General features: G+C 40.1%; 1 protein-coding gene across 3 annotated transcripts in view; it reads left to right on the top strand.

Annotated features, from left to right (window-relative positions):
* Positions 1 to 2,151: 2,151 nt before the first annotated feature.
* The window catches only part of LOC124166094 (E3 ubiquitin-protein ligase Nedd-4), a 148,492-nt gene continuing 124,299 nt past the window's right edge, over positions 2,152 to 26,344 (top strand). For all 3 annotated transcript variants that reach the window (XM_046543717.1, XM_046543720.1, XM_046543716.1), the window contains exon 1: positions 2,152 to 2,660. In XM_046543717.1, coding sequence (XP_046399673.1) covers positions 2,442 to 2,660 — 219 coding nt within the window. In that variant the 5' untranslated portion in view covers positions 2,152 to 2,441. The remainder of the gene's footprint in view (positions 2,661 to 26,344) is intronic.

Here is a 26,344-nt window from a genome sequence, read left to right as displayed (position 1 = left end):
TTCTCACCATTGAGCGACTCTTTTCTGATTTAGAACGCTTAGCAAAGTTTTGAGTCGATAGAATGGCATTCCTATCAACCCATTCTTATCTTGTAATCATACCGTTAGAATGGCACTGGGATTTTTATGAAATGAGCGAATAACAACGGTATGGTTCAAACTCCAGCCCCCGTTAATCTTTGGGCATTTAGTGGACCACCTCCGATACGCCCACACGAAATTTACCCTTCTCCCAACTAACCATCCCCCTGAAAATTTATTCTAGAAGGTGATAATACTTCGGTTGATAATTCATAATTTACAAATCATGATTTTAGTCCACAAAAACTATATTTTTTACTAGACTTGATTTTAGTCTACAAAAAGTTACTAATGTACGGCGAATTTACATTATAGAATCATGCTTACGAAATATATAGCTGGTTGAATTAAATGCATAATTTTCCGATGCTCGTTCTCTGGCAACAAAATAACAGTATAGGAAACCCTCTGAGGGTACCTGAGGATGACGCCGCTGCGTCGAAACTAGTAATACCTTAAAATAAATTGGTGGAATACAGCAAAGTTTTTCATTTCATTAACGTTAAAATGAAATTCCACAAAGTTTAGCCTTAGACAATAGAGTAAACCCTCATACAACTTAAAGACTGAATCACTTGATCATTTTCAAGTGCTTACACCTGCGTTCATTCTAGTGATCACTCGGAAATGATCGTCGCGCGCGATTACTTTTTCGCGATTGCTCCAGTGATGAGGATTCCCATCACTTTTTCATTACTCGACACGTCGCTGAAACCGTCATTGAAACCACCTATCAGCCAATCAGAACGCATGGCCGTAGAGAGCGATCGCAGTACAATTTTTCCAATCGTGGACAAGGGTACTGCATTGAGGAGGCCCAATTCCCAGGGATGCCGACTTACAAAAAATATTGTGGGAGCCCAACCCGTGGATCTTGCCCAAGGAAATTTTATAAGTAGTGAGTTTAAAGTTTTTTAAGCATTTTAGAAGAGTCGTATGATCAACATAAGAACCCTGATAACTCATATCCCGATATCTGGTCAAAATGGAAAATGGACAAGCCTAACACAATTTCCACCCACCCATAACGAATTTTCGAGGGGGCTCGGGCCCCCTTAGGCCCCATGGAGTAGGCGCCACTGCCAATTACATTCCATAGAAAGTTGATTCCTGCTGCCACTTCTGTCGCATATTAATCGGTTTTCAAAAATGTCCGCGGCACGGTGATGAGAGCGATGCGATCCACCATTTTTCTATATTTTGCAAATCAATTTTTGTAATCTCGAGGAAGAGCATTGAGCTTTTATGAATTGGATAAATCACATCATCATGTGTATAAATTTCGGTTGATACTCCTATTTATACCTTATTCCCCCGTGAAATTCGGACCAATTTTTGTTAAATAAAAACTTTTGGGCTATGCCATCGACAAGCGACCAGCATCGGTGGGGAAACGGTGGGGTCACCCAAAAATTGACGCGGTGACATAGCCCAAAAGGTTTTATTTAACATGACGAGTACCCGCGAAAGTTTTAACGAAGAATTCGGATCAATTTGTCCGTCAGCGACGCGAGTGGCGACTTTTGCAAACCCATTTAAATGAGCGGTGGGTGACTACACCTTTAAAAGCCGACTTGAGGATCCTCTTTTGTAATATTCGTGGGAACGACATAGGTAAACTTACCAGCTAATAAGAACGCCGAAAAATGGCGGAAGGAGTGATGGAGAGAGTGACGGAAATGATGATCGTGTGATTAAAAAAATTGATTTCTCGAGCGATCAGTTTTCCGGTCCCGAAAAGCGATCGCTCCAGTGAGAGCTAAGAGGGATGACATGAATGATCGTGTGATTCGAGCTTAATCTTACCCCGAGGAAAATTTCTGGCCTGCGCAGATCAATTGTAAGATTGTTCACCCTTCTCAGCTCCACCTTGCGGGATGGTCACCCTCGCACGCGAATCCCAGATATCCCGGAGATAAAAACTCAAGATATTGTATACCAAGACGTGCGGTCTCCCGTCAAAGTCAACGGAGTGAGGAGGGGTGCCGCTCACTGCGCCTGCGCGTAAAATGGGAAAGGGAAGTGGGGGGGAGGAGGAGGGCCGCGACTCCGCGATCTCAATCTTCAGTCCGCTCCAATCCCCTCTTCCGTCGACAGCGAGTTCTAACAGCCCCGATGGATTCGAGTGGGCCCAAGTGGTGACCCTTGTGGTACTCCCCCTACGTGTTCACAGTGTCGTTCCCTTCATGTTCCCCTCTCCGCCTCCCCACTTCCAGAGGTCAGTGATTGACCCCACGACGACCCAACACCCTCTCCAGGGGTCCTCTTAACAAGTTCTTTGACCCTTCCGGAGGGATTTGCTTTGAGTGCCGAGTAGAAGCGCCTCCTTGTGATCTTTTGAGTGGAAAGACCCCGCAGCCATGCTGCACGAAAGGCCCTCCAACTCAGTCGGGGACCTGGCCCACTCCTGCGGGCCGTCCACAGGGGGCGTGACCATGGGAGGGGCCTTCCTGATGCCCCCCACCTCTCACTCCCCTCAGGCTCGACGCCGGTACTCCTGGTCCGGGAGATTGCTGTCGCACGTCAGCAGGTCACTGTCAGCTTCGCCGACGAGGAACACGACGCGTGACTATGGATCGGTGAGTCTCCCCCTGATCACGCGACTGGTGAGCGCGTGCCGAATGGTTTAGCGGAGCGTGCGGAAAAATAAAAAAATGTGAAAAAACGGAATGCGCAAGAGAAGTGTGGCCGTGATAGGTAGGGAAATCGTTCGTCGCGCCTGAGCGCCCATACGAAAGGTATGAGGACTTGCGCGTACCACCCCGTAATCCAGGATTGTGACGTGCGTGTTTGGACTCTCTGTTATCTTGAAAGTGGTTAATCATTATGCTCTTTTCATTTTACCAAGGGTATAGTCATTGTTTTGCCAATGAATACTAAGTGGCAAAATACTAAGTGGTTTTGCCAGTCAGTTACTAAGTGGCAAAAAGGCATCCTGAGAAATTGTGTGCCATTAGTAACGTTCTACGAGAAAATCAGTCCTTTCTGTTGGCGTGATATTCCTTCACCTTTTTTAGACGATGGAAATAAAATATTTTATCATCTTCCTCTTTTCAACGTGCAAGTCGGGGACTACGAGTGAATCGTTTGATTTTCGAACAATGCAAGAGAAGGTGCTAGGTATTATTAAAAAATCTGGGAAGTGTACAATACGGGTAAGTTTTAAATTGAACGTTTCAAACACATAGATTAAAGATCATATAATGCCCTATCAATGATTATTCAAGCGACCACCACGAGTAAAAATGAGGCAGGCAAGTTGTGGGTATTGTTCCCGGCTTGAACGATGTAAACAGAAAGACGATACGACGTGTAAGAATTTCCCTCTTCCGAATTTGGCCTAAGGATAATATACCATGAAAAAGGATCACATACTTTTTCCCTGACCAATATTGCTTACATATAATTCGTCGATATACTTCGTTCCGCATAATACTTACCAGAACTATGCGGAGAACATAATCACTATCCGAGAATCACTCAATATTTCTTCGCCCTGAAACGATAAAATAAGAAAGATATCTTGCCCAGTTGATAGGTACATGGATTTTTCCCCCGAACAGCAAAGGATTTCAATGAATGCTGGGTCGGAGAAGGGAACTCAAATTTTTCACAGCCTAGTTAGGCGGCTTGAAGGATAGCATGCTGGGGTAGATGAGTACAAATTATTGAAATAGTACGTGTGCGATGTTTTTTTAATGATACCCTTGTTTTACTGTAGACCTTTACTGTCAACAGAAAAAATCCTACCCGTATACCCGATGACAATGTATCTCTTGTATTTTATCTTTTTTGTCAGGCCAGAGCATCCAAATCTTAGGGCTCCTTAACTAATGAATTTCACATGAAATCGAGTGAGTGGTATCAAAGAGTGCCAAATAATGCGTGTTGCTACTCATGATCGGTGCTTGTGTTACCTCTTATCCTGAGTTATTATTGCAAGCTACTTTGACCACAGTTTTTCGTGAAAAATCAGAGTGACGCTCTCGACCGCTCGTAGCGGTTCTTATTGCCTGTTTTACATTGGTCACGGAATTGCGCATCTTAAATCTTCACTTTCAGATTAATAGGGTCTGCAATTAGAATTCTAGGAGGGGTTATTTTGCCACCTTGATTTCATGCATTTGTGTATGCGTTCATGCAATTCACATAATGAAGGCCGTTTTACACGGGGCACGTCATTGCGCAGGTTTGCAATGAAAACATGTTGAAATTGCGAGAATGCGAGCTAGGAATCTCTCGGAGCACGGGCTGTTTTGCCATCTCGCATCCATGCATTCTTGCATGCGTTCTAGCAATTCACCGCTTTACACGACGCAATTTCGACTGCGCCTTCGTACGTACATTAGATTGCGTGACGTGCACTAGATGAATCTTAACCCTAGATTATTAAACCTGGCTATCAAGTGGTCACTAAAACTTCGTCATTTTGACGACGCTATTTATTTTACCTTTCAATGGTTATTTTTGTGATTTATACCTACCAATTAACTTAAAGTTTTCTTATTGCTAATGTATATTTTAAAGTTTATGCGTCTCATTGAAAATATGTTAATAATTTTTACAATGATTTATATCAAAACTGTCGATTTAAGGTGGTAGGGAATAATATTTAAATACTGTGAAATACGTAAATCACGAAGGTTTAGTGATCCAGAGTTAAAATGCATATTTGCACTTTCTTTAGTTCGTCCACTTACTTTCCTCCTGTAAAACGAGCGTGATGATGAGCGCCGTTCCCATTGGTATTTCATTTAGTTAACGGATTTAGTCCATCTGCCCTGGATGGAGGGGTTGTCGTGGTCCTCTCCAGAAAGGAGGACCGGATCGACTCGAGGACGCCGTGTCTTACCGCGTGTTTCGTCGATACGGGAGCACTCCGACATTTTTTTCCCATTCCTCTTATCTCCAGTCGAACGTCTATCTCTCCCCAAGAGAAGCATATGAAAAAAGAGACAAGATTCCGGTCGGCCTTTGAGCTCCCTGCTCCTATCAAGTGTCGTCAGCGCGCGGGAGGCGTTCCTCGTTTATTTTATTTTGTCTGATGACACGTCGTCACTCGACCAGAGAGTTGACTTGGCCCTAACGGATCACCCGATGAGTTCTCCCAGCGAAGAATTGGTTGGCATTACTGAGTACGGGGATAAGGTGAACTGTTATCCCGGTGATTTCAACGACTTGTTCCTAAGTAAGCGCGTGAGATGGGTGCTAAACTATCAATTTAATTTCTATATTTGCAATGGAATAATTGTAATTACGAGATTTAGCATTGAAAAAATAAGATTTAAGTAAATTATATCATTTAGTGGTTATGTTCAACCCCTATTTTTTTAGCACATTATTGTGAAAATTATAAATGAACTTGAATTAAAAGGTGAAAGAAAAGAATAATATGTACCAACACCAGCCACTGCCTATTAATGTTAGATGATAATACTCAACACAGGATATCCTCTAGGTGTACCTTTATTCCCCCCTTAAAAATGTTTATGACATTGTACAACCTGATATTGTGTAATATTTCAAGGGGAATAAAAATGTGATTATTATTTTAAATTCACCATACCAAGAGTGTTGATTGCTCCTTTTACATTCAGGGTTATAGGCGAGAGAACTACATTGAGGCGGCTCAAGTCCACCACGTAGACGCTTGATTTATTCTGTCACTATGAGGTAATGTTTGGCGCGGAGCGAAGGTTTCCGGAGCTATTGTTTGCCACGCCTTCAATCAGAGCTACCATTATTCACGCTTGACGCGGGCTTTTCGCAGCGTCTTTTTTGTTACTAATATCACCTAAGAACCATATAGCCAATTAAAAGAATCATTCACTTGTGAACAGTTTGATGTTATTTGATGAGTTAACTTGATGCTAACTCAAAAAAGGGAGTCGGAGAGATAGTAATTAGTTTTATGCCACATAAATACTGGTGTGGTCGTCATGTAGCATTGATGTTTATTTGGTGTGGTTACGATATTTGTTCTTTGCCTGCGTAGATTGATATAGACTGGTAGTAATTGTTTTAATTTTAGCATTTAACTTGTGGAAAATATGATTAACTGAACAGTGAGATGCTGGTGATATTTATTCGGGTGTGCCCGCGTACTTATTCGGTTGTTGACCGACGCGACGTTTCTTGGCCATTGCTGCTCACTTTTTTTCTATTTCTTTTTCTTTTCGACTCCTACATTGACCCGCAAGAGCTTCAAACAAGAAAAGATGAACAATGAGATTCGAATTTTGCTGTTATTTTTTATACATAAATGGTAAATTTCAGATATATTCCTATTTTATTTATTCTTAAATAAAAATTTTAAAAAATTTTCTCAGCACGAAGATAAATGCATAAAAGTGTATTATTTCCATTCACAGTTTGTTGAAAACAAAATAGCGCTATCTTGGGATTCGGCATGAGCAGTCACATTTGACTCACCGCTCCGAAAACCAGTGGCGCAGCGAAGTGTAGGTTTGGGGGTAAACCCCCCCCCCAAAACTCTGAGAAATATTTAAAGTTAATCCATTTTACTTAACTGTATTGATATTACTAATAGAATAGTGTAAGGATTAATAAAATATCCCTCAGAAAGCCGTAAAACTCACCATTTTGAACCGTTTAACTTAAATTCCGCAATTTATTAATCTCGCACCTACCGCTTATCCTGGTGGGTATTCAATACAACCACACACCCCGGTATTAGTTACACCTAAACCCCTTAATTCCTAGCTGCGCCCCTGCCGAAAACCACCGTACCCCACAAAAACCTCCAGATCCTCCAATTACCTCCGTTCCCATGGCTCACCTCCGATTGACACCCGACCTCCGTCGGTGGTACTGGAGGCCTCCGGAGAAAGCGCCGTGATGGCATTCAACGATTCGATCACTGAATAACACCCTTCGGTTCACAGAACTACTTCGAGGACGTTTTAATAGTTTTTCAAAACTGTCCGCAGAGTGGCGATGAGTCCCATGTGCGCGAATATTGTAAAAGAGGATCGTCAAGTCGGCCTCTAAATCTGTTGTCACTCACCACGCATTTAAATGGGTTTAAAAAAGTCACTAGTCGTGTAGCTGACGGAAAAAGTGATCCGAGTATCACGGGGAAATAAGGTATAACTAGGGGTTTAACCAAAAATTATACACAATACAGTGGCGCAGCGACGGGGGTCTTGGGAGATAAACTCCCCCCCCCCCCCGGCACTCAGAGGAATTTTAAAACTTAATCCATTTTATTTAACTGGATAAATATTACTTACAGAATAGAGTAAAATTAATAAAATATCCCTCAGAAAGGCGTAAAACTCACCATTTTGAACCATTTTCCTTGCAATTACAAACATTGCACTGCCTAATATAGATAAAAAAAACTGGATCACATCGCACTCATCACCGCACCGCGGACATTTCTGAAAACCGATTAAAATGCGAACGAAGTGGCAATAGAAATCATACTTCTATGGAACGGTATTGGGTCTCCTCTATGCAGTCCTCTTGGCTATGTGGTTCATTTTTTCCAAATGTTTGCCATAGAGCATTTGAAATTGGGAGAAATATCATGGAGAAAATATGAATTTGGCAACTTACACCATTTTAAATATAATTTTCTTTTAAATGCCCTGATTATTTTACATCTCCCTAATTCCCTAAAACTCTAATTACCTTCATTGCTACATTTGCTCCCCTTGGAGATTGCGGGATACGTAATTGAGAATGTTTTTCGTTTTATCCTCGTGTATCTTGTTCAGGAGGTTTTATGGCGCCCTTGCCCACTTAATCCACCAACGCCCAATTAAGCGCAAAAGTAACTTCGTATGCCTTGTTCAGAGAATTTTAAGTCACCCTAACTCCTTTCGTCTACAGTTATTTCAAATAAATTATTCCAATGGCACTCAATTAAAACTTAAGAGATTTTGGACCTCACTGGGTGAAATTGATCGCTCATATCATGAAGATCACAACGCCAAGAACGTTAATAATAATTTTTTTTCGCGTTGGTGGTGGATTTTATTCTAGAAGATTCAGATTTTATTTATTCTCGAAGTTTCAAGTGTCATCCGCAATATTCTATAACTAGTTTGAACTTGAAATATTTCACGATATGAAAAGGTATGAGACGAATTGTTATTCTAATGGGGTTATATTTTGGTGGGTAAAAAAATCTCAAACACACTCATATCTACGCTCCTGTAAGAGCATCGACTAAATTAAATGGCTTCAATCGTTTTGTAATAGTTCATGTCAATATTCAATGACTCATTATAAGAAACAATATGAGCATGCATTAATCTCTACTACTCTCATCAGTCCTATCCAACCTTGGCTGAAATTATTTGCGACTGACATCTGGAGAATTTGAAGTGATATGTAAGCAACTTCGATTTTTTCCAGCGCGAATTCGCGCGGCTGCATTTTTTCTGCAGTTTTTGAACGGTTAGTAGCATTCGTCGCGTTATTTACTTATTTTTATTTAAAAATATGAGCAGACTTTATTTCCTTATGTGGGCGCTACTTCGCACTCGTAAGGCCCCATCTCGAGCACGCGTGAAGCAACCGTGACCTGGGAAAGTGAGGTTATTACCGTGAACGAAATGAAATTCCTAGAAAGCAGCGAGGTCAAAAACTGCTGAGAGCGAACAGAAAAGGTTACGCACCTTTGGCAAGGATTAATAAGGCATCCGCTAGATATTTTTAGGGAATATGCTAATCTTAGATTACCTCCATGGTCGTACCCAGCGAGGGGCAGGAGGGGTCAGCTGCCTCTCCCGAAAAAGCAAAAATCGCAAATGTCTTCAGGGAAAATAATATTTTTCTAGCAAATAGTTTGAAAACTAATAAAGAGCTGTTACACTTTCCTTAAAATGTTGATTCATTCACCTTTTCCATACTTAAATCTTACCTACAACTTGAATAAGCATGGCTTTCCCCAACCCCCTAGTTTTGATCCTGGGTACGCCCTTGATTGCCTCTTAAATTAAAAACAGATAAGTTTCAGAGGGACGCTTGCAACATCATCTCAGAACCATACCGCATTTCCAGGCCCGAAAAGAATGACGAAATTGGAGAAATACCTTGTCGAACGGATTGGAATAGGAATTATTTACTCCCTCAAATAGGTCGAGCAGTCAAATCTCTAACTACGCGCACATAGATTTTTTAGTATCCTCTCACAGGTTAACGTCCGGTGTCTGAATACCTTCCTCCACACGTTTATTGAGGCCGCTTGCGAGTCGGTATGAAGATAAAGACGTAGATGAGATGTAAAAACTGAGCACGAAAATGAAATTGTGAAAGGAAAAAGAGCCCTAGCACTGAATGCCAATGGTAGTGGGTAGGAGTGGCATTGTTGGCGCTCAGCAGGGAAGGTACCGTTGGTGATCAACGAGCTTCTTGGCAGGAAACAAAAGACAAACGTGCTGATTCTGACGCAACGGATGAATTTTTTTTGTTACGCGCGTGCGCTACGCTCGAGATCTTTTTAAAGAGTTTCATGACTGTCGTCGAATGGTTTCCGCCCTAGAATGCACGGTTTGCGTGAAATCCCTCCTCCAGTTGGCGGCGTGCGATTTCCGTCGAGGCTCGTGTCTGTTGTGAACGGTTGGCTCCTCAAGCGAGACCATTTTTCCAGAGTTTTCCCCGAGGGGGACACTACTACTCCAGATGAGGGGAGTGCACCAGTTTCTCGCTCGTCCTTCAACTGTTTCCTCTGTGGGAGGGAAGGACCGTGGCTTATCTGCCCGGGGGGAAATCTAAGCCTTCGCGCTGAGACTAAGAAATCCGCTTTTTTGGGGGCCTAGAAATTCTCGGTGACTGATAGCGGCGTTCTGATATTAGTTAACTTTTTAACTTGTCTTTTTGGGTGAACTCCGCGTATTTTTTTAGTACTTTCCCCGACGTTTCCTCTCTCATGCCGAGGACTTCTTCAGAGTTTAAGGGTTAATTTAATTGTTGTGGTTACGAGAAAAGGTTCTGGAGGGGTTAACGCCTTGAAATCAAATGTCTCCATGTTCCTAGAGAAGCCTCCAGCTTGAGAGGGAAAAATCAGTGGAAGTATAAAAATATAAGGAATTCACCAGAAAAAGAAATTAATTTGAAGTCAATGGTCTGCGAAAGATTCAACTATTTACCAATAGTTATTAGTGATTATAAACAACACCACTTAATGTGACTGCGCAGTAAATATGAGCTAAGTTCAATATTGACACCCCCAACATAATTATGATAGAAGAAAATGTTACGAATGGAACTCTTTTAGATGTATATCATGAAAGTACCGATACTTCTGATTATTTGTATGTATATCTACTGTATTTAATATCCCTTCTAAATTATGTTGTGCCATTTCTGGAGTTGGTCAGGAAATAATTTTCATTTCAGATAACAATAACTCACCAAAACGTCATCATTATCCTGGAGTAAAAATTTGTTTCCAGAAGAACATCTTAAAATACCTAACGTCTTTTCCATGACCGAAAACTGGTTGATAAATATAACAAGAATAACGTGGCCAATCGAAATAAACAACATATAATCGAACTGCATTGCTGGAAAAATGCAATCAGACCCATCAGGGCCCATGAGATTTTTTTTCTATACCAATCTTGCTCGCATGCGCCGAGGCCGAAAATTTCTTTTGCCTATATTTCTTTTCAGGTGTGGTTAATTTTCTGAAAGACGGGCAAATACAAGAGCGGTAGAGACATAATAATAGCAGTGAATATCTTTGCATCATAAATTTGAGTTATCTTCTTCCCCATTTTATACAAGCAGTTTTTGGCCCAACTTGGAACACTGACTGAGTGAATACAGAAATCATGATTAAAGGTGCATATGTAAGAGGAAACTATCATTCGAAGCTACAACGCAGGCCTTCCGTAGTCGATGATAATGAATTAACGGATCTATTTTAAATGTATTAGCCATTTCTCATGCGCCGTAACATCTTGGGACTTCTTGAAGGAACCCCGTTTGCGCAACGTTAACTTGGAGCTCATTAATGGCATTTATTGGGAGCTAATGTGATAAGGAGGAAGTAGAGAATCTAAGCAACGCTCGTGGGTATGTAAACAAGCTTGGAGATGCTGAAGTCCGTGATAGATGAAAGGAAATCCTGGGAAAGCGTGGAAGAGAAAGGTGAAGAACATGCATTGGATGCATAGAAGACGTATGTCACGCCGAAGAATGAAATCCTTACGGATTGAAAAGGATTGTGACAGTAATTGCATAATACATCAAATACCTTACCGGGCGAAGCGTTCGGACACCCCACACGAAAATCCCCTGAGTGCGAGGTGCCCAGGGAGAGGAAATGGCTCCCCTTGAATTTGTGAATTTCATATACCTGTGACTTAGTGGCGTATCCAGGGAGGGCTCCGGGGGGTCCGGACCCTTCCCCCCCCCCCCCACGAAATAAAAAACACAATCATTTTTCTTCAGAAAAGAAAAGAAAATATGGAAAAATCATGAATTTAAAAAACAGTTCCATAACAAATGAAGTTTTTTCGATTATGAAAAGTATAAAAATTAGCTTAAAACCCATTACTTAGTACCCTATTTTTCAAAAATTTCCCTCCCCTGGTTTTGGACGCCCCCCCGAACGAAATTCCTGGCTACGCCACTGCTGTGACTTGGTGTGGTGTGAGCTCTATACTCATATATCCAAACCTTCCCACGGGTCGAATCACTGAGTGGGTAGTGCTCTATTGGAAATATCTTTGCTTGAGAGATTGATTGACCAATTCCGTTGATGCGATAAAGTCTGGAGTGGGGAGTGAATATTGTAGTATAATCCATAGACCTATCTACGTAATGTAATAACACTATAAATTTTCTATCGCACAAAACTGCGCATGCAAGTCGAGGATTTTTTTTAAGTATAAGAGAGGGATTCTTTTTTTACATAAAAACATTTTCCTTCATATCATCAAGGTTACGCCATTGGAACTTTTTCTCATATAACTTCCTGGTTAATAGCCCTCTCAAACCACCTAATGGACCTTCAATTGACGTGGACGAGAAAAAATATGCCTACGCATTGTATTCAGAACATTAAACCTCCGTGTTTGTCGTAACTTTATCCCATTGCAATGACTGCGCACTCAATTCATTTAGTGCATGCAACTTATGTTAGCAATGATCAGTAATCGTGTCTACTATTTTTGGGCCACAAATGAAAGTCAAGTTGCGAGAAACGAATGTGTAGTTAAGGTGAATTTTGCCCGTGGTTGTTTACCAGAATTACAACAAACAATTATGTTTACAATGTAGGAACATTCACCGAGGGTGGTGGCGGAGTTATGCATGGAAAATTTGGTAATAAATCCCGTAATAACTTGGTGCTGGAAAGGGATCGGAAAAGATGAATAATAAATTTTCTTTCGCTGCTTCTCAATCAATCACTCCGAGGTCACATGAGTCCACGTAGGACTGGTTTCTACGAAGACTTATTGTTAGATAGTATCGGCGAGTTGGGCAGGAGATGGGGACAATGTTGTGATGATATTTCTGGGGAAGGTGCGAGGTATACAGAATTAAAAATAAATAAACCAGAGCGACTATTTGTTTGACCTCCTTATGAACACCTGTTAACGGGTTAACTTTGTTAAATTGTAATTTCATAGCCCTGACGATGAAAACGCTCAAACAGTGATTCAACCCAAAGGTTGGTCTAGATTAGCTAGGGAAGAGTTCGCGCCAGACTAAGCCGTCGTGGAAAATTCGAATCTTCTTGGTCCAGAAGGACGGGAAGACGTTTTTAAGGTGGAGCTAAACCTGTTCTTAGATATTATCACGACATTACATGCTGAACGGCTCATATCCTTGCGCTGCATTTTATTTCATGTGGTATCTTTTTCCATTGCCCATAGGATATTATTGAATTTTAGTTTCTATTTTGGCTAAGCTTTTGGTCACGGCTTAGTTACCTTTTGCGCTCATGTGCATGTTTACCAATAGGGAAACCCTCGTAAAAACTATTATTGGAGCATATCAGGAACAAATTCATGTTTTATGTGAAGAACGGCGGAAACTTGGCCATTTTACATAAATTGTTTTGGCAAGTTTGTCAGGAATGTTTAAGCAGATTACTCGGGAAGAAAATTACTAGGCATACTAATAGTAGTGCATTTGCTCATATCAGTCTAATTTGTTAAGTTTGGGCCGAACTTAATCCAGACATGAATTTTACCTAAGTTTAGAGCGAACCCTTTAAAGACATGTGGAATGTAATAAACCGGTTTGAGGAAAAGAGTTGATTTCCAAAGCACTCTAAAATGTTATTTAAACTTGCATGTTTTTGGATCTTTCTTGGCAGCATTTAGCTCTCGGAAAACCGCTTACAGAATGGAATTTCTCCCGAGATCTAAACAGCTGGCATATAGCTTTAACCTTGAGGCCTCCAATCACACTTGAAGCTGTCAGAAGTGTTCCCTTGGGTAGCGGTTTTCACAGGTGTTGGGGCGTGATATAACAGTCGGAATCATAATAAAGATAAATATTGATAAGCGCGAAGTCTGCTCGAGATATCCTCCGGTTTAAATTGTTGTATATCACTAACGTTATTGTCAAACTGATTTATTCACCGTGATCTTCATCTAAATCTAAATATTAACCCTCAAGCCGCGTCAATAGGGTTATGGCAGGGAGTGTTATAGTCTGTCCAAGTACGGAAAGTGGATAAGAGATTAAGGCACCGCTCGAGAGCCCAACAATATCCGAGTACCACCCTTTCGTCGTACAACAGCCGACCGCGCGCGCTATGATGAGTCACTAATCACACTCCACTACGAAAAATTGTCTCATAGATATGTCTCATAGTGCAAACGTTATTTGTATTTTTATTACAGTTTTGATTTATATGTGTGATTGCATGAAAAAGGAGTCTAAACACGACGGAGTTATTTCAATTAGTTATGTAACACTTGGTGGTTTCAAAAAAATGTATTTTGCTCTTTTTAAAGTGTCACTTGAAGTGTTACAATCCTTAATGCCTTAATATGTCACCCGCCTTCTGTTCTTTGTTCGGAAAGACTATAGGGCACGAGCCGTTATCTAACAGGAATTAAATGCGCACACGGGGTTTAGCGTTTACCGAAGTCCTTTATTGTATTGGGAAAGAACGAATTCCTATTCCTATCCGTTCGGCAAAATATCTCTCTTAATTTTCTGAATCTGTCGGACCTGGAAATATAGTGGGTTTCTAATATGTAGTTCTCTGTGTCGCTCTGAAATATTTCTATTCTTGATTGCTCAAGCAGTCTAAGCGTAGCTTTTAGCCTCCGAGTATCTTGAGGCTTACAGCCTAATTCGCTTAATACCTGTGTAACGCTTTCTGTACACCCGTAGCAGTTTTAGACGAATCGTGCAGCTTTCCTTTGTACTTTATTAAGTTAAGCTATGATCTCGTCCTGCGCTGTATCCCATTTTCTCGCTGCATATGCAAGACTTGGCCGAACGAGCGAGAATTAGTACCGCTCTTTAACTTTTTCAGCCGAAAAACATCCCCCCCAACACGCTTGACGAATCCTAACTTGCTCTCCCTTTAATATTTCTTATATGTAATTACCATGATAGGCTAAAAGGTATCATAACCCCCAGATACTTCATCTGTCGCCTTTATGTTAACACTATCCACAGCGTACGCATGGGGATAGTTGGACCACCTACGCAAGAAATGTACCGCCGCACAGTGGGCTGAAATCCAAAAAAGCTGGACAAAAGTCCAAAATGACGTTTTCTGAGTTAGAGACTTCAAACTTGGCGTAAATACTTATAAATGATTACCAAGTATAGATGTATGCGGCATTTTACATCAATACGACCCGTTACTGAGATACAGTGGCCCAAACATGACCAATTTAAAAAAAAACACGCGCGATCTCGTTTTTCTTCAGAAACCTTTGAATTTAAGCAGGTGGTGTTGCGTTGGCATGATTTTTATGGAATAAAAACGCAATATTCCTTAGACCTGATGCTTTGCCAATACTTTCCATGAGTTTCGAAGATTTTGGTTCTCATTTGACTGGTTTTACAACGAAAAATGGCGCGCCGTGTGAATTTGCTCAGATTAAGTTGTAGTCCCCCCTCATGACCCCGCCCATCAACAAGTGAATCTCATTAATTGAATTATTGACGAGCGAAACAGTTGACGCAAGATAAGATTGTGTTACTAATTTTTATTAAATTAAAAAAATACTTAATATTCAGGTGTTGAAACTACTCGATTACCTCAAAAATATTCATTTCGCAATTTTCAGGCTCTCGTGTGATTCCTGAGAGATCTGCAGGTAGCTCAGGAAAGAGGCATTGGCCCAATTCGCAGTGTGTGCGATTTTCGCACGGGTTTGAGATATCTGTGAGAGAACTGAGCCCTTCGCCCTTCACACCATCGTTTTGAAATTGTAAATCTCATTTCTTTTGCACAGTATTTTTTTAATATTTCGATTTCTATTCTTATGGCACGTAAGTCGAAGATCAGAGCCGAATTTCTAGTTATGCGCCCGTGCTTCTGTATGTTTATATTAAAAATTTATTGCGAGTGTTTAACTTAACTTATTTTTCCGTTACGTGACATTGTCTGTTTACGCGTTAATGGTTGATTCAGAGGATGGGAAAATTGAATCCAATTCTTCGAGGTAAAACATAATGTATTGTTTTTCAATTAATAATTTATGCAATCCATTTAGTGCAATTGAACTTTCATCACCTGATGCACAGGAAATGTGGTAGTTTTCATTTTCTGCTCGGTCAATTCATTGCAGAAACAGAGCTCACTCCGAGATAAGTTCTGAGCAGTGATCGTCTCAGCCAAATGAGTACAAATTGGATTAACCGAAGGCATTACTCATTTTACGACTGCTTTAATCTTATCTCACTCGATATCGTGACTCAAAACCTTGTGTATCCGAAAATTAATAGAATGATAGCAAAGCTGGTATCGGAAGTTGAGGAAATGTGCTCATGTGTAATCTGTTTGTGTTGAGTCCCATTATTTCGGCGAAGATCACCGTCGAGAATGATAATTCTAGAACGATAATCGTGATAACGTGGGCAGACATGCCTATCCATTGATCCGAGATGGCGCAAGTTGCAGGCAAAAGATAATACTCAAGGAGTGGTAGGTAGTTATTTGGAGGCGGCGATCGACCGGAAAGTGCATTAGCGCCGCAAAAGCCGTTTTACACGGGGCACGTCATTGCGCAGGTCAGCACCGAAAACAGTTGTTGAAATCGCGAGAAAGCGAGTCGGTAGACTAATCGGTAATTCAAAGAAACGCTTGAGAGAAAATAGTCAAAGGGTAATAACATAAAAGACTTCTATAGAGGGATGCAGTTCACAACTACGTAGAAGCCTAAAAACTGTGAAATACCTGAAATACCTTCAGTATCACGTCTAAAATAAATAAAGGTACTTAAAAATTACCGCGATAAGATTTTAATCATATCTATGGTGAGTATCAAATAAATAAATCAATTGTATTAACAAATCGACGGTCACGAAACATGGATTTTACAATGCGACCAATAATCATTACGAGAAACAGAAACGTGAATGGAGTTATCGTTAAAGGGAAGATATTTTCATCGAAATTATTTCATGAGTAACGTATTTAAAGCAAGGACCTCCTTTTAAGTCTATTTAGACCAAGATAAGAGTTGGCCACTCTGCAGCAAGATTAACTTCCAAACTTAAGCCTTTAAAGATCTCTAATGCATAAGTACTTTTTTCGAGATATCTGGCTGTGGCGTAACCACAAACATCACAAGGGAAGATTCTCCAATCGGCCTCTAGACGTGTTGTCATCTTCTGCACATTTAAATATGTTTACATAAGACGCCACTCGTGTCGCTGACGGGGAGAGCGACCTGCATTTCACGGAGAAATATATATTATGTACGGAGAAAGCTATACTTAGGGCTTTTAACCGAAATTCTTGTAATAAATAAAATTTTTAAATTTTCAATGCTATTCCCCGCGATTGCAAGTTCTCAATTGCAGATATTGATATGGTTTATTGGTATTTCTCTGCCCAAATCGCCGCGCTGATGGCAAAACCGATTTGAAAACCGATTAAACTGCGCCAACAATAGCAACGTATATCAAAATTCTGCTAGACGGACTGAGGCCTCAACTTTGTCTCCTTTGGACGTAACAATCAAGCTTAAGCAATCATTATTTTCTGATCGAAATCAAAATAGAAAGCTATCATATTCCTTTTCAGTTTCCTTTCAATTCTTATCCTCTGTGAATGCGCATTACGCCTCACATGAATGCAATGGAAAGGAAAAAAGAGCATGATAGTGGTGAATATTTGATGCCGTGCGCAGAACTCTTCGTGTAAAATTAATTAGTCAACCTAATCTACGAAAACGAAGTTCCTCAGGTAAAGTATTTTCTTTTGGAATATTAGGAGTGACGTAGCCAGGTGAGGGCGAAGGGGTGGTCCGCGTAAGCACACATTTAAAGTCTCAGCGATCTTCGATCTCTTAGGCAGCACTTCGGGTGGTACGGGGGTCCAAGCTCAAAATTTCAGCGTCACGAAAAAAAGGAAATCATAAAATTGAATAGTTGTCAACATTTGCTGATGCCTTAAGTATAAAAATTTTACCTCAATGTTTTCTTGAAGGCAAAACTTTTACATTTGAGACGCAGGTAAATACTGAAGAGGGTTCAATCTCTTTACTCGGAAAGTTTCAAGGATTAACGTAAGTTTAAAGCTGGTATATGGCGCGAAAAAATACTTAATATTATTGGTTGAGGGAGAGTGGAACTTCCTTTAGATATTCATACGGGGTAAGTATTGGTCAACTTCTGTCTGGATCTTAAATATGAAAAGCTTACCAAAGTTTATTCTCTTTGTACTTAAGACGCAGGTATTGTTGAAGTTTTACTGGGGTAACAATCCACGAAAAAAAATGCAGGAAAAATACAGGACAAGAAATACCAGTGTGAGCGGGAGTGATGCTTTCATCAGATAATTGTCCCCTGCAAGGAATCTGAACTTGGCCATCGATTGCACATCTTTCTCTCTTCTGTGACCGGATTCGACTCTGTTTTCTCGAATCGTGGCCCCATTTACCAAGAATGCCCAGTTCAGCACTTGCACTGGGGGGCGCAGATATTTTCCTCCTCCCCGTTGCCTATATTAAGAGAGTCGCGCGTTGCGCAAGCCGCGTGACAGGTTTTCTCCGAATGCAATGAGGATTTCCCGAGCGCCTAAGAGCCTTCCTCCGGGGAACATCGAGACTGACCATTTTATGTCCGCTTCTATTTATCTTCACCAGCACCGCCGAGACGAAATCTTTTTCAACACTTCCTGGCCCGTCCTGAGTGGCGTAGCAAAGGTGTGGGGCCCGGGGGGGTCCGGACCCCCCCCCCCCCCGAAATATAAAAACACAATTATTTTCCTTCCTTTAACAAATTAAGTTTTTTCGTTTATGAAAAGTGTTAAAATTAGTTTAAAACCCGTTACTTAGTGCCCGGTTTTTCAAAAAAATTTCCCCTGGTTTTGGATCCCCCCCCGACGAAATTCCTTGCTACACCACTGCCTGTCCTGCGCTAGAGATCTGAATTTTTTAAAGAAAACTCTTGTATAAGTACCGTGTCAACGAGCATATCATCAGCTCATAAAGCTAATATGAGTAATATATACAGAGTGGAAAAAAATCATGTCATGAAATTTTAATCTTGGATAGTTGACGCCAAAGAATGAGGACTCAAGAGGAGCCCTTCGAAGATACAACACACCGGGGCCGGGAACCAAGTCCGTGACTAATACTCCCGATCACCCGGGGAGGGGGAGGAGAGGGAGGAAAAAGGAAAGAGGCGCCGCACAGTGGGCGGAAATCGAAAAAAGCTGACCAAAACCCCAATTTTTCACTATTTTTTTAAATCCACAAGTTGCGTAGTATTGTTCTAGAATGTCTCTACTTCCAAATACGTTAACTTTTTAAAATTTATTGTATAAGTATGTCGGGCTCCTATCGCGCGCCGCCGCGATAGGAGCCCGACGACGCCTCTGGGGTAGGGAAAGGATTGGAGGGGATGGGACGGGGAAAAACACCTTAACGCTATAGAAGCGATAAGGGCCCAACTAAATAGCGAAACCAGGCAAAGCCATTACCGTGCCAGCGATTTTAGAGGATTATCCGATGAGGAAGAATAATCCAACGATCAAATCGCTAGATGATAGCTGATGGCATTAGGAACCAAAATTACTGATTATGCTTAGCTTGAAAACTACGGTATCTTAAACTACGGAAGACAAGCGCTCCGATTGGCTGCGAGTTCGCCCTGTTGCCGCCATCTCTGGCAGGCAAAGCATTTGAAGCCAAGAGTGGTCCAGAGCATCCGGCAACAGTGTAAACTCGCGGCCAATCGGAGCGCTTTTCTCAAAGTCTCAGTGGTTAAAAAAAGGGTGCCCTTTGGCCTAAGCACCATTCGTAATTTTTCCTCCTACTGGCACCAGCTATCTAAGGGTAAACTTTCCTGGCACAATTTTTCTCCACCCTGTATATTAGATCAGGATTTTTAGAAAATCTTTATTGTTACCAGTAAACCATTTATTTACAAGTATCAGATTCTCAGGAGAGCCTTGGGGCTAGAGAAAGGTAGGCAGAAGGGTTTGGGCGTCAGGCTAATGATCTAGTGGTCTCGGGATGTAATCCCGGGTGAAGCTTTTGGGTGCACCCAAAAGTAAAGATGGCAGTAATTAGTGGCTCAGGTGGAGAAACTGGCACTGAATTGTGAATTTCAAAGGTCTCTGACTTAGTGCGAGGTGAGCTTTACCCTCACATATCTATTCCAACCTTCGCGATGATTCACTTAGTGATTATATACTCTAAATTCTCATTCGCGTAATGCATTAATTCGTAATTATTAGCAAATTTTATTGATAAGACGGGCATTTGCCACTCAAATTCCTCATTCATCTAAAATTACATCTAAAATTATGAGAACGAAATAACTTTAGAAAAAACATTCGGTATTGCATGTAATATTCTTTTTTTGAATCCAAATTGGAAATCGTAATCACCGTTTTAGTCATTCTCACCCGTCTCATATTAAACTCACTTTTTTTGGTATTTTTTAGCAAGGAGTACATGAGAATACCTATATCAGAAACTCAGAATACTCTTCATATTTATAATATAATGTCTTGTATTTTATATAGCTTGAATATTGGTAGTAGAAATTGCGCTATTGCCTCAATATGTCTGGGAAATAAAACTTCCTTACTCGTAGAATATTCTTAAGAAATTTCTATTTAGAAATTTGCTTGGATTAGTGAGTATAAATATTAATGGAATTCCGAAACAATCAACTCAATCAAATGTTGAAGCTATTTGGGAGTTTTACTAATAGTAGGTTTGATGGGCTTAATTTTTTTTCTGTACGCTGCGCAAAAAATCAAAATTTGTTGCATCTTATTATGAGGTTGTTATTGACTGAAGAAAAAAGGAGTCGTGCAACACTGAAGAATTTTTTTAAAAGATTTAATTCTTATGAAGTTAAAAAGCGACGTACAATCTGGGTTATTCCATCTCCAATAGCCAAATGTTTGCCCCTAGGAGTTTCAGATTTTGATGAAAATTTCTGTATGGCTTTTTTCACCTCAAACTAAACCCTAAGAAGGGGAAATTGTTTCTGACCATAAAATGTGGCCAATAGTATTATGAGGTAAAAACTGGAACGCTTTCTAGTGGTACTATCAAAATTTCAAATTTTAGGTATTTCATCGCACAGTTATGGCACGTTTATTTTACGATTGGAAAGATGGAATAACTTATTTACTCATCGCATCTGTCAGCGTCATTCCAAATCAAACGAATGACATTCAAAGGCAACCTTGTACCGATTTTATTTCTCTAGTAACTTCGTAATTGCTATCAACTAACAGTACACACTTTTAAGGGTCAGAAACGAAGATTTATGCCGCAAATAAGTTCAGTTCACATTGAGAAATAATTTATATAATATGATAATTGATATGTACTCGAAACTATTGAAGTGATTATGTACTAATTTTTTTGTTCTTTTCCGTAGATTGGTATTTCTAAATACGAGTGAAATATAACGAATCTATATAATACTTACTTAATTCATAGCAGAATACAGTTTTGGTATTGGGTAATGATGAGTTGAATATATTGTTTAGATGGTTTTAATGCAGGTAACTTTTGTTATCCTCTTTCAGACGGAAATTCCAATTTTCCTACCTTCGAAATATGCGTTGCTACGCTAGTACGTCCTAGTATTTTTAAGACGTGGTAGACTATATATCGGAGAGAGAATTGCCAGAGAACTTTAGGTTTACCTTATGTTCTTGCCTCGGGGAATTGGACAGATAGAGATGGATGCCTCAGTATGACTTCTTTGTGTAGTGAGAGGAGGTCTAACTGGAACTTTCCAGGCACAGAGAGCATAGGCAGTAGGTACCCTAAGTTTGAGCTCAGCAAAAAACGTAATTGACCACGCTGCCTGTGGGGACCGACTTTACAAAGTGACTGTACCTTCATTTCCATGGCCACGAATATTACGAAAGACGATCCTTGTGGAAGAGGATTATTTAAACGGGTTTACAGAAGTCGCCACTCGTGTCACTGATGGACAAATTGATCCGAGTTTCACGGGGAAATAAGGAATAATTAGGGGTGTTAAACCGAAATTTACATTCTTAATGATTTGATTTATAAAACACATAACTATTCAATGCTATTCCTCGCAATGACAAACATTACACTGCAAAATATTGGAAAAAAAGTGGATCGCATTGCACTCATCACCACGCCGCGGACATCTTTGAAAGCCAATTAAAATGCGACCTAAGTGAAAATAGAAATCAGCCTTCTATGAGATGGAATTGGGCCTCGCCTATGCAGTCCCCTAGCCCATGGCAATTTCGTGAGGTTCGTGCTACTAGATGTTAGGCCCTCGAAGTCCATCATAGATGTAAACGCGAGGGAATATGTCGTTTCAAGAAGCTACGGCAAAAACACCTAGCAACATGAGGCTCTGTTATTTGTCATGGCAACCAAAGAACCTGGATAGCATAGTAGTCTGCGCATTGGCCCGCAAAGCCCAAGTTCGGTGGTTCCATTCCTGGTCCAGATAATTTTTTCACACGGTGATTAATGTGAATTGTCCGAATAGAGTAGATGTTGTAGGTAGGTATAAAAAACAATAGTTTTTTTTTAACTTTATTGCCACACTTTTTACTGGAAGCGAAAGTGTTAAAACAGGTGTTTATCGATGTTATGGGCAATCATGTATCATATCTCGGGTCAGTTAAGAGTTAATTTAGGAAACAGCGTGATAATTATGACCAGTAATTTAAATTATCATCAAGAGCAAAACTGCCGTTGTTGAAATACAAGACAGTAATTTTCATGATATGATTCTTTGAAAAGCTTAAAAATGATCCACTTTTTCTTCAAGTATTTGTTTTTTCTCAAATGGAATCGTTAAATAAGTAATAAAAGGCATTATTTTCGGTCATTTAAATTGATGGATGTATTTTCAAGATAATATTAGCGATAAAATATACAAAAAAATCTAATTTAAAAAAAAATGAACTTAAATTAACTTATTGTGTGCTTTGAAGTGAGAGGATAAACGCAAAAAATCACTAATGAATCTTGAACAGCTGTATTTTGCAGAAAACCATTATTTCCACGCGACAATGCATTAGTCAGCTGGAAAACAAATTATCGAAGATTGATTATGTTCCAGGTATAATAATGCTGCATTAAAGCGAGTGGCCGATGGCCGGAGTGAAAGGAAGCATATTTTATAAGTCTAAGGGAAATGGGATTATTTTTGCTATTACAGTTAGATGTTCGTAGTTGAAAGGAGAGGAAAGGTTAATTAACCTCCAGAGTGTGCTCTTGATATTTTCTAATGTTCACAAATGGCATGATTTCACTTTTTATTTTGAATGATTAAACAGGCATTATCTCCTGTATTAAATATTTTCTCTAAGAAGTGTTTTCCCACTTTTTCATTGACTTATTACTCATTGCCAATAAATCTTTCGGTCCGTTTACAGCTTTTGGGAAAAACTAAGCTACTATTAACACAATTGTTTGCATTGATTTATTTGAGGCGTGTATTTTCCATGAGTTTCAATGTGAAAGATTTTTAATGAGAGTGCATGTGTAGTACTCTTAAGTGAGTGCATTGATTATAAAAAGGGAATGCTTCGTTCGAGTCGATTGCTGTGAAAACGGGGAGAAGGGTATAGATTATACTGTAAAAGATAAGAGGATGATATTTTTTAAATCAAGAATTTAATTTGGTGCGAAGAGAGAGAATTTCAACCTTCGGGCAACGTAATTAAAATTACGGATTGGAGAACTCTGTAGCCAAACCAATAAACCACTGTAAATACAACGTACGAGGAATATTAAAGCCCTTGGTGGACTAAGCGCATTGGCTTATGGCCCCGCTCCAGTGGCTTAGATAAGAAGTTGGTAGTTTCCCAAACGTCTGAATTTGACATGAATTCGAGAGGTGATAGAATGCACGTTCCTCTTCGATCTATTCCGATAAAGGCGGAAAGTTCGAGGCTGAGATTAAAATCCTTCAGATAAATGGAAAAAATGCCCCATTTAAGCTTATTTCAGATTATTATCCCGTAACATACGAGTATGGATCACGAAAAAATGTTTAGCAGTGATTGTACCCTTCTGCTTATCTTACAAACGCACAGATTTTTTTCCAACTTCTGTTTTCGGTTGCCTGTTGCAGTTAAGACTTGACTTTTATTTTTAAAATATGTATTATTCAAATTTAATGAATTCTTATTATACCTATTATCAAAAAGTTCTATCGGTTAAGGCAGGTTTACATATATGGTTTGGGAGTTAGGTCGTTATATCACCTCTCCCAACTGTTATCTCATTACATGATATCTATCAAATATATATTGATATGTAGTATATAGATACATAAATGCATAATTAATTATTATCTTAGTTAGCTTAAAGATTAATTTTAATCAAAAAGATAATTATGCGTAAAGTACCTATATTTATTTTATAAATATTGTTACCTATGATCAGGGGCGGATCCAGGATTTCTTTCTGGGGAGGGCACAAGCAAGGCCGTATCTAGGATTTTGTTATGGGGGGGGGGGGGTACAAGGATACCTCGTAGTGCAAAACGAACGCAATGATAATGGGAGCGTATTAGAAATCTTGCATATTTTTTAAGAGTCTGGGGGGCACGTGCCCCCATTCCCCCCCCCCCCCCCCTAGAGGGGATAGATGGAAGATGGGACTTTCTAGTACCAATCTCGCACAATAAAGGCGTGTTATTATTATTATTATTAGATCAGCCTGTGCCTATGATAAGTAATTAAATTATTATAACACCAGTAAATTTGTTGTATAAAATATTTATGACATGCATTACTATTAATACAAACATAATTATTAAGTAGCTCAGAAATAAAGAAATAAAAACTTTGTAAGGTTCACCGTTAATTAATTATGGACACCAATTAAGAGCCCATAATTAAATAACGGTGAACCTTACAAAGTTTTTATTTCTTTATTTCCAATATGGAGAGGTTTCACAAAGTAAAGCCTGAAGTTACCAGTTATATTTGGTAACTCTCTAGTATTTATTTCAATTTAACCACATAATTATAAGATTTTCCTGAAATCTCGTCTCGAATATCTCTTTTGAAAAATGTGCATAGACCACATGGGAAAACTGAGCCGCTGGGAAACCAGTTCATGCGTCCCGTTAGCGAGTTTTACGCACTTCATATAAATGTTTTTCTCGAGAATGCGACCCGAGATAAACCTACCATAACGATCTGATACGCAGCAAGCCGTGAGGAGAATATTTATCGGGCGACAGACGAGAATCGCTGCCCGCCGAATAAACTCAAACGTCAGATCTGTCGAGTGTCTTGGGAGTGATTGATGCATATATCATTGTGAAAGGTGGCACGGCTGGAAGTGTATGCCATGAGAATTGTCCCAATCACGGCCGCTTCCTGAAGCAATGATAGCATGGTGCAATGTGCGTGATACTCTTGGGCTGATTCACGATGACTTTTCTGCTCATGCCCAACGTAAAATTCTTCTGCGTACTCTACGTAAATACCCCCTCTCGTCTCCGTAATTCTTCCCGCTCTGAAATAATGTTTACCCTTTCATTTTCCTAACAAGCAATCCCTAGGAATAAATAAGACATACTCCCATTCTTTTTACTTGACATCGTCATCCTAAATTCTGTCTTTCTCTCCCCCGGCAATAACTTTTTTACAAACTTTCTACCTACTTATTTCAAACTATTTCGTTTGCCCATCCCTCCCCAGGTCTGTGAAGTAAAATCTGATGCTTTCCCGGCGAATATGTTCAAAAAAGGCTATTCGGGCTTCCAGCCGGGTGGTCTCCCTCCATTCTGCCGACGTTTCGGAACACGAGTCGGGTTCCATCCTCAGGGCTAATGGTGAGTGGATGAAGTTTGCCAGCTTGTTTACTCTTCAGTTGGTTGTGAGGTCTAACGTGATTGGCTGGGAGGCAGCCAATCTTATTTTCTTAAGTGCCGGTTTCCATGCATTACTCAGTGGATATCCTGTGTCACGGTTGAGGGTGTTAGTTGTCAGCCGGATCTCGATGGATTCCTTTACCAGTCTTTTCCAGAAATCAGTCTCGCGGCATAGAATTTTCACGTGATCCCACTTAACCCTATGATCGGATTCAATGGCGTGTTCTACAACCGCGGATTTTTCCGGTTGGCAGAGCCTAAGGTGTCTCTTATGTTCTTTTATCCTTGTATTGATAGTTCTTCCCGTTTCCCCCACGTACACCTGTCCACACTCACAAGGAATTTGGTAGACCCCTGGAGTTTCAAAACCACAAGGATCCTTCGCTTTAAGAAGTAGATCTCTTAGTTTGGAGCATGGTTGGAAAACGGTGTTAATACCTATCTGCGCCCTTCGGAACATTCAAGAGATAGCTTCAAAAAGCCTTCTGCTCCTGAATCCTCATTTTTTAAAATTTTTTTATAGTTTATATATGTTGTCTACAGACTTTTAGTTTTACTGTCATTGTCGGCCAAGTTGGCCGTTTGTAATTAATTAACTAAGAAATAAATAAGCAAAAGTCGTCCTCAAGAAACTTACCTTAGATTAAATATAAATAAGAGTGATTTTCAGCTTCCGTACTTGCGCCCAAGACGAAAAGCTCCCGGACACTTGATTTCTATGGCACGAAATGCGTTAGAATAATATATATTACGACCATCGCATTGTAAT

Source organism: Ischnura elegans, chromosome 9, assembly GCF_921293095.1.
Source record: "Ischnura elegans chromosome 9, ioIscEleg1.1, whole genome shotgun sequence".
In the NCBI taxonomy this organism is placed as follows: Eukaryota; Metazoa; Arthropoda; class Insecta; order Odonata; family Coenagrionidae; genus Ischnura; species Ischnura elegans.
This window is presented reverse-complemented; position numbering and strand designations above follow the sequence as displayed.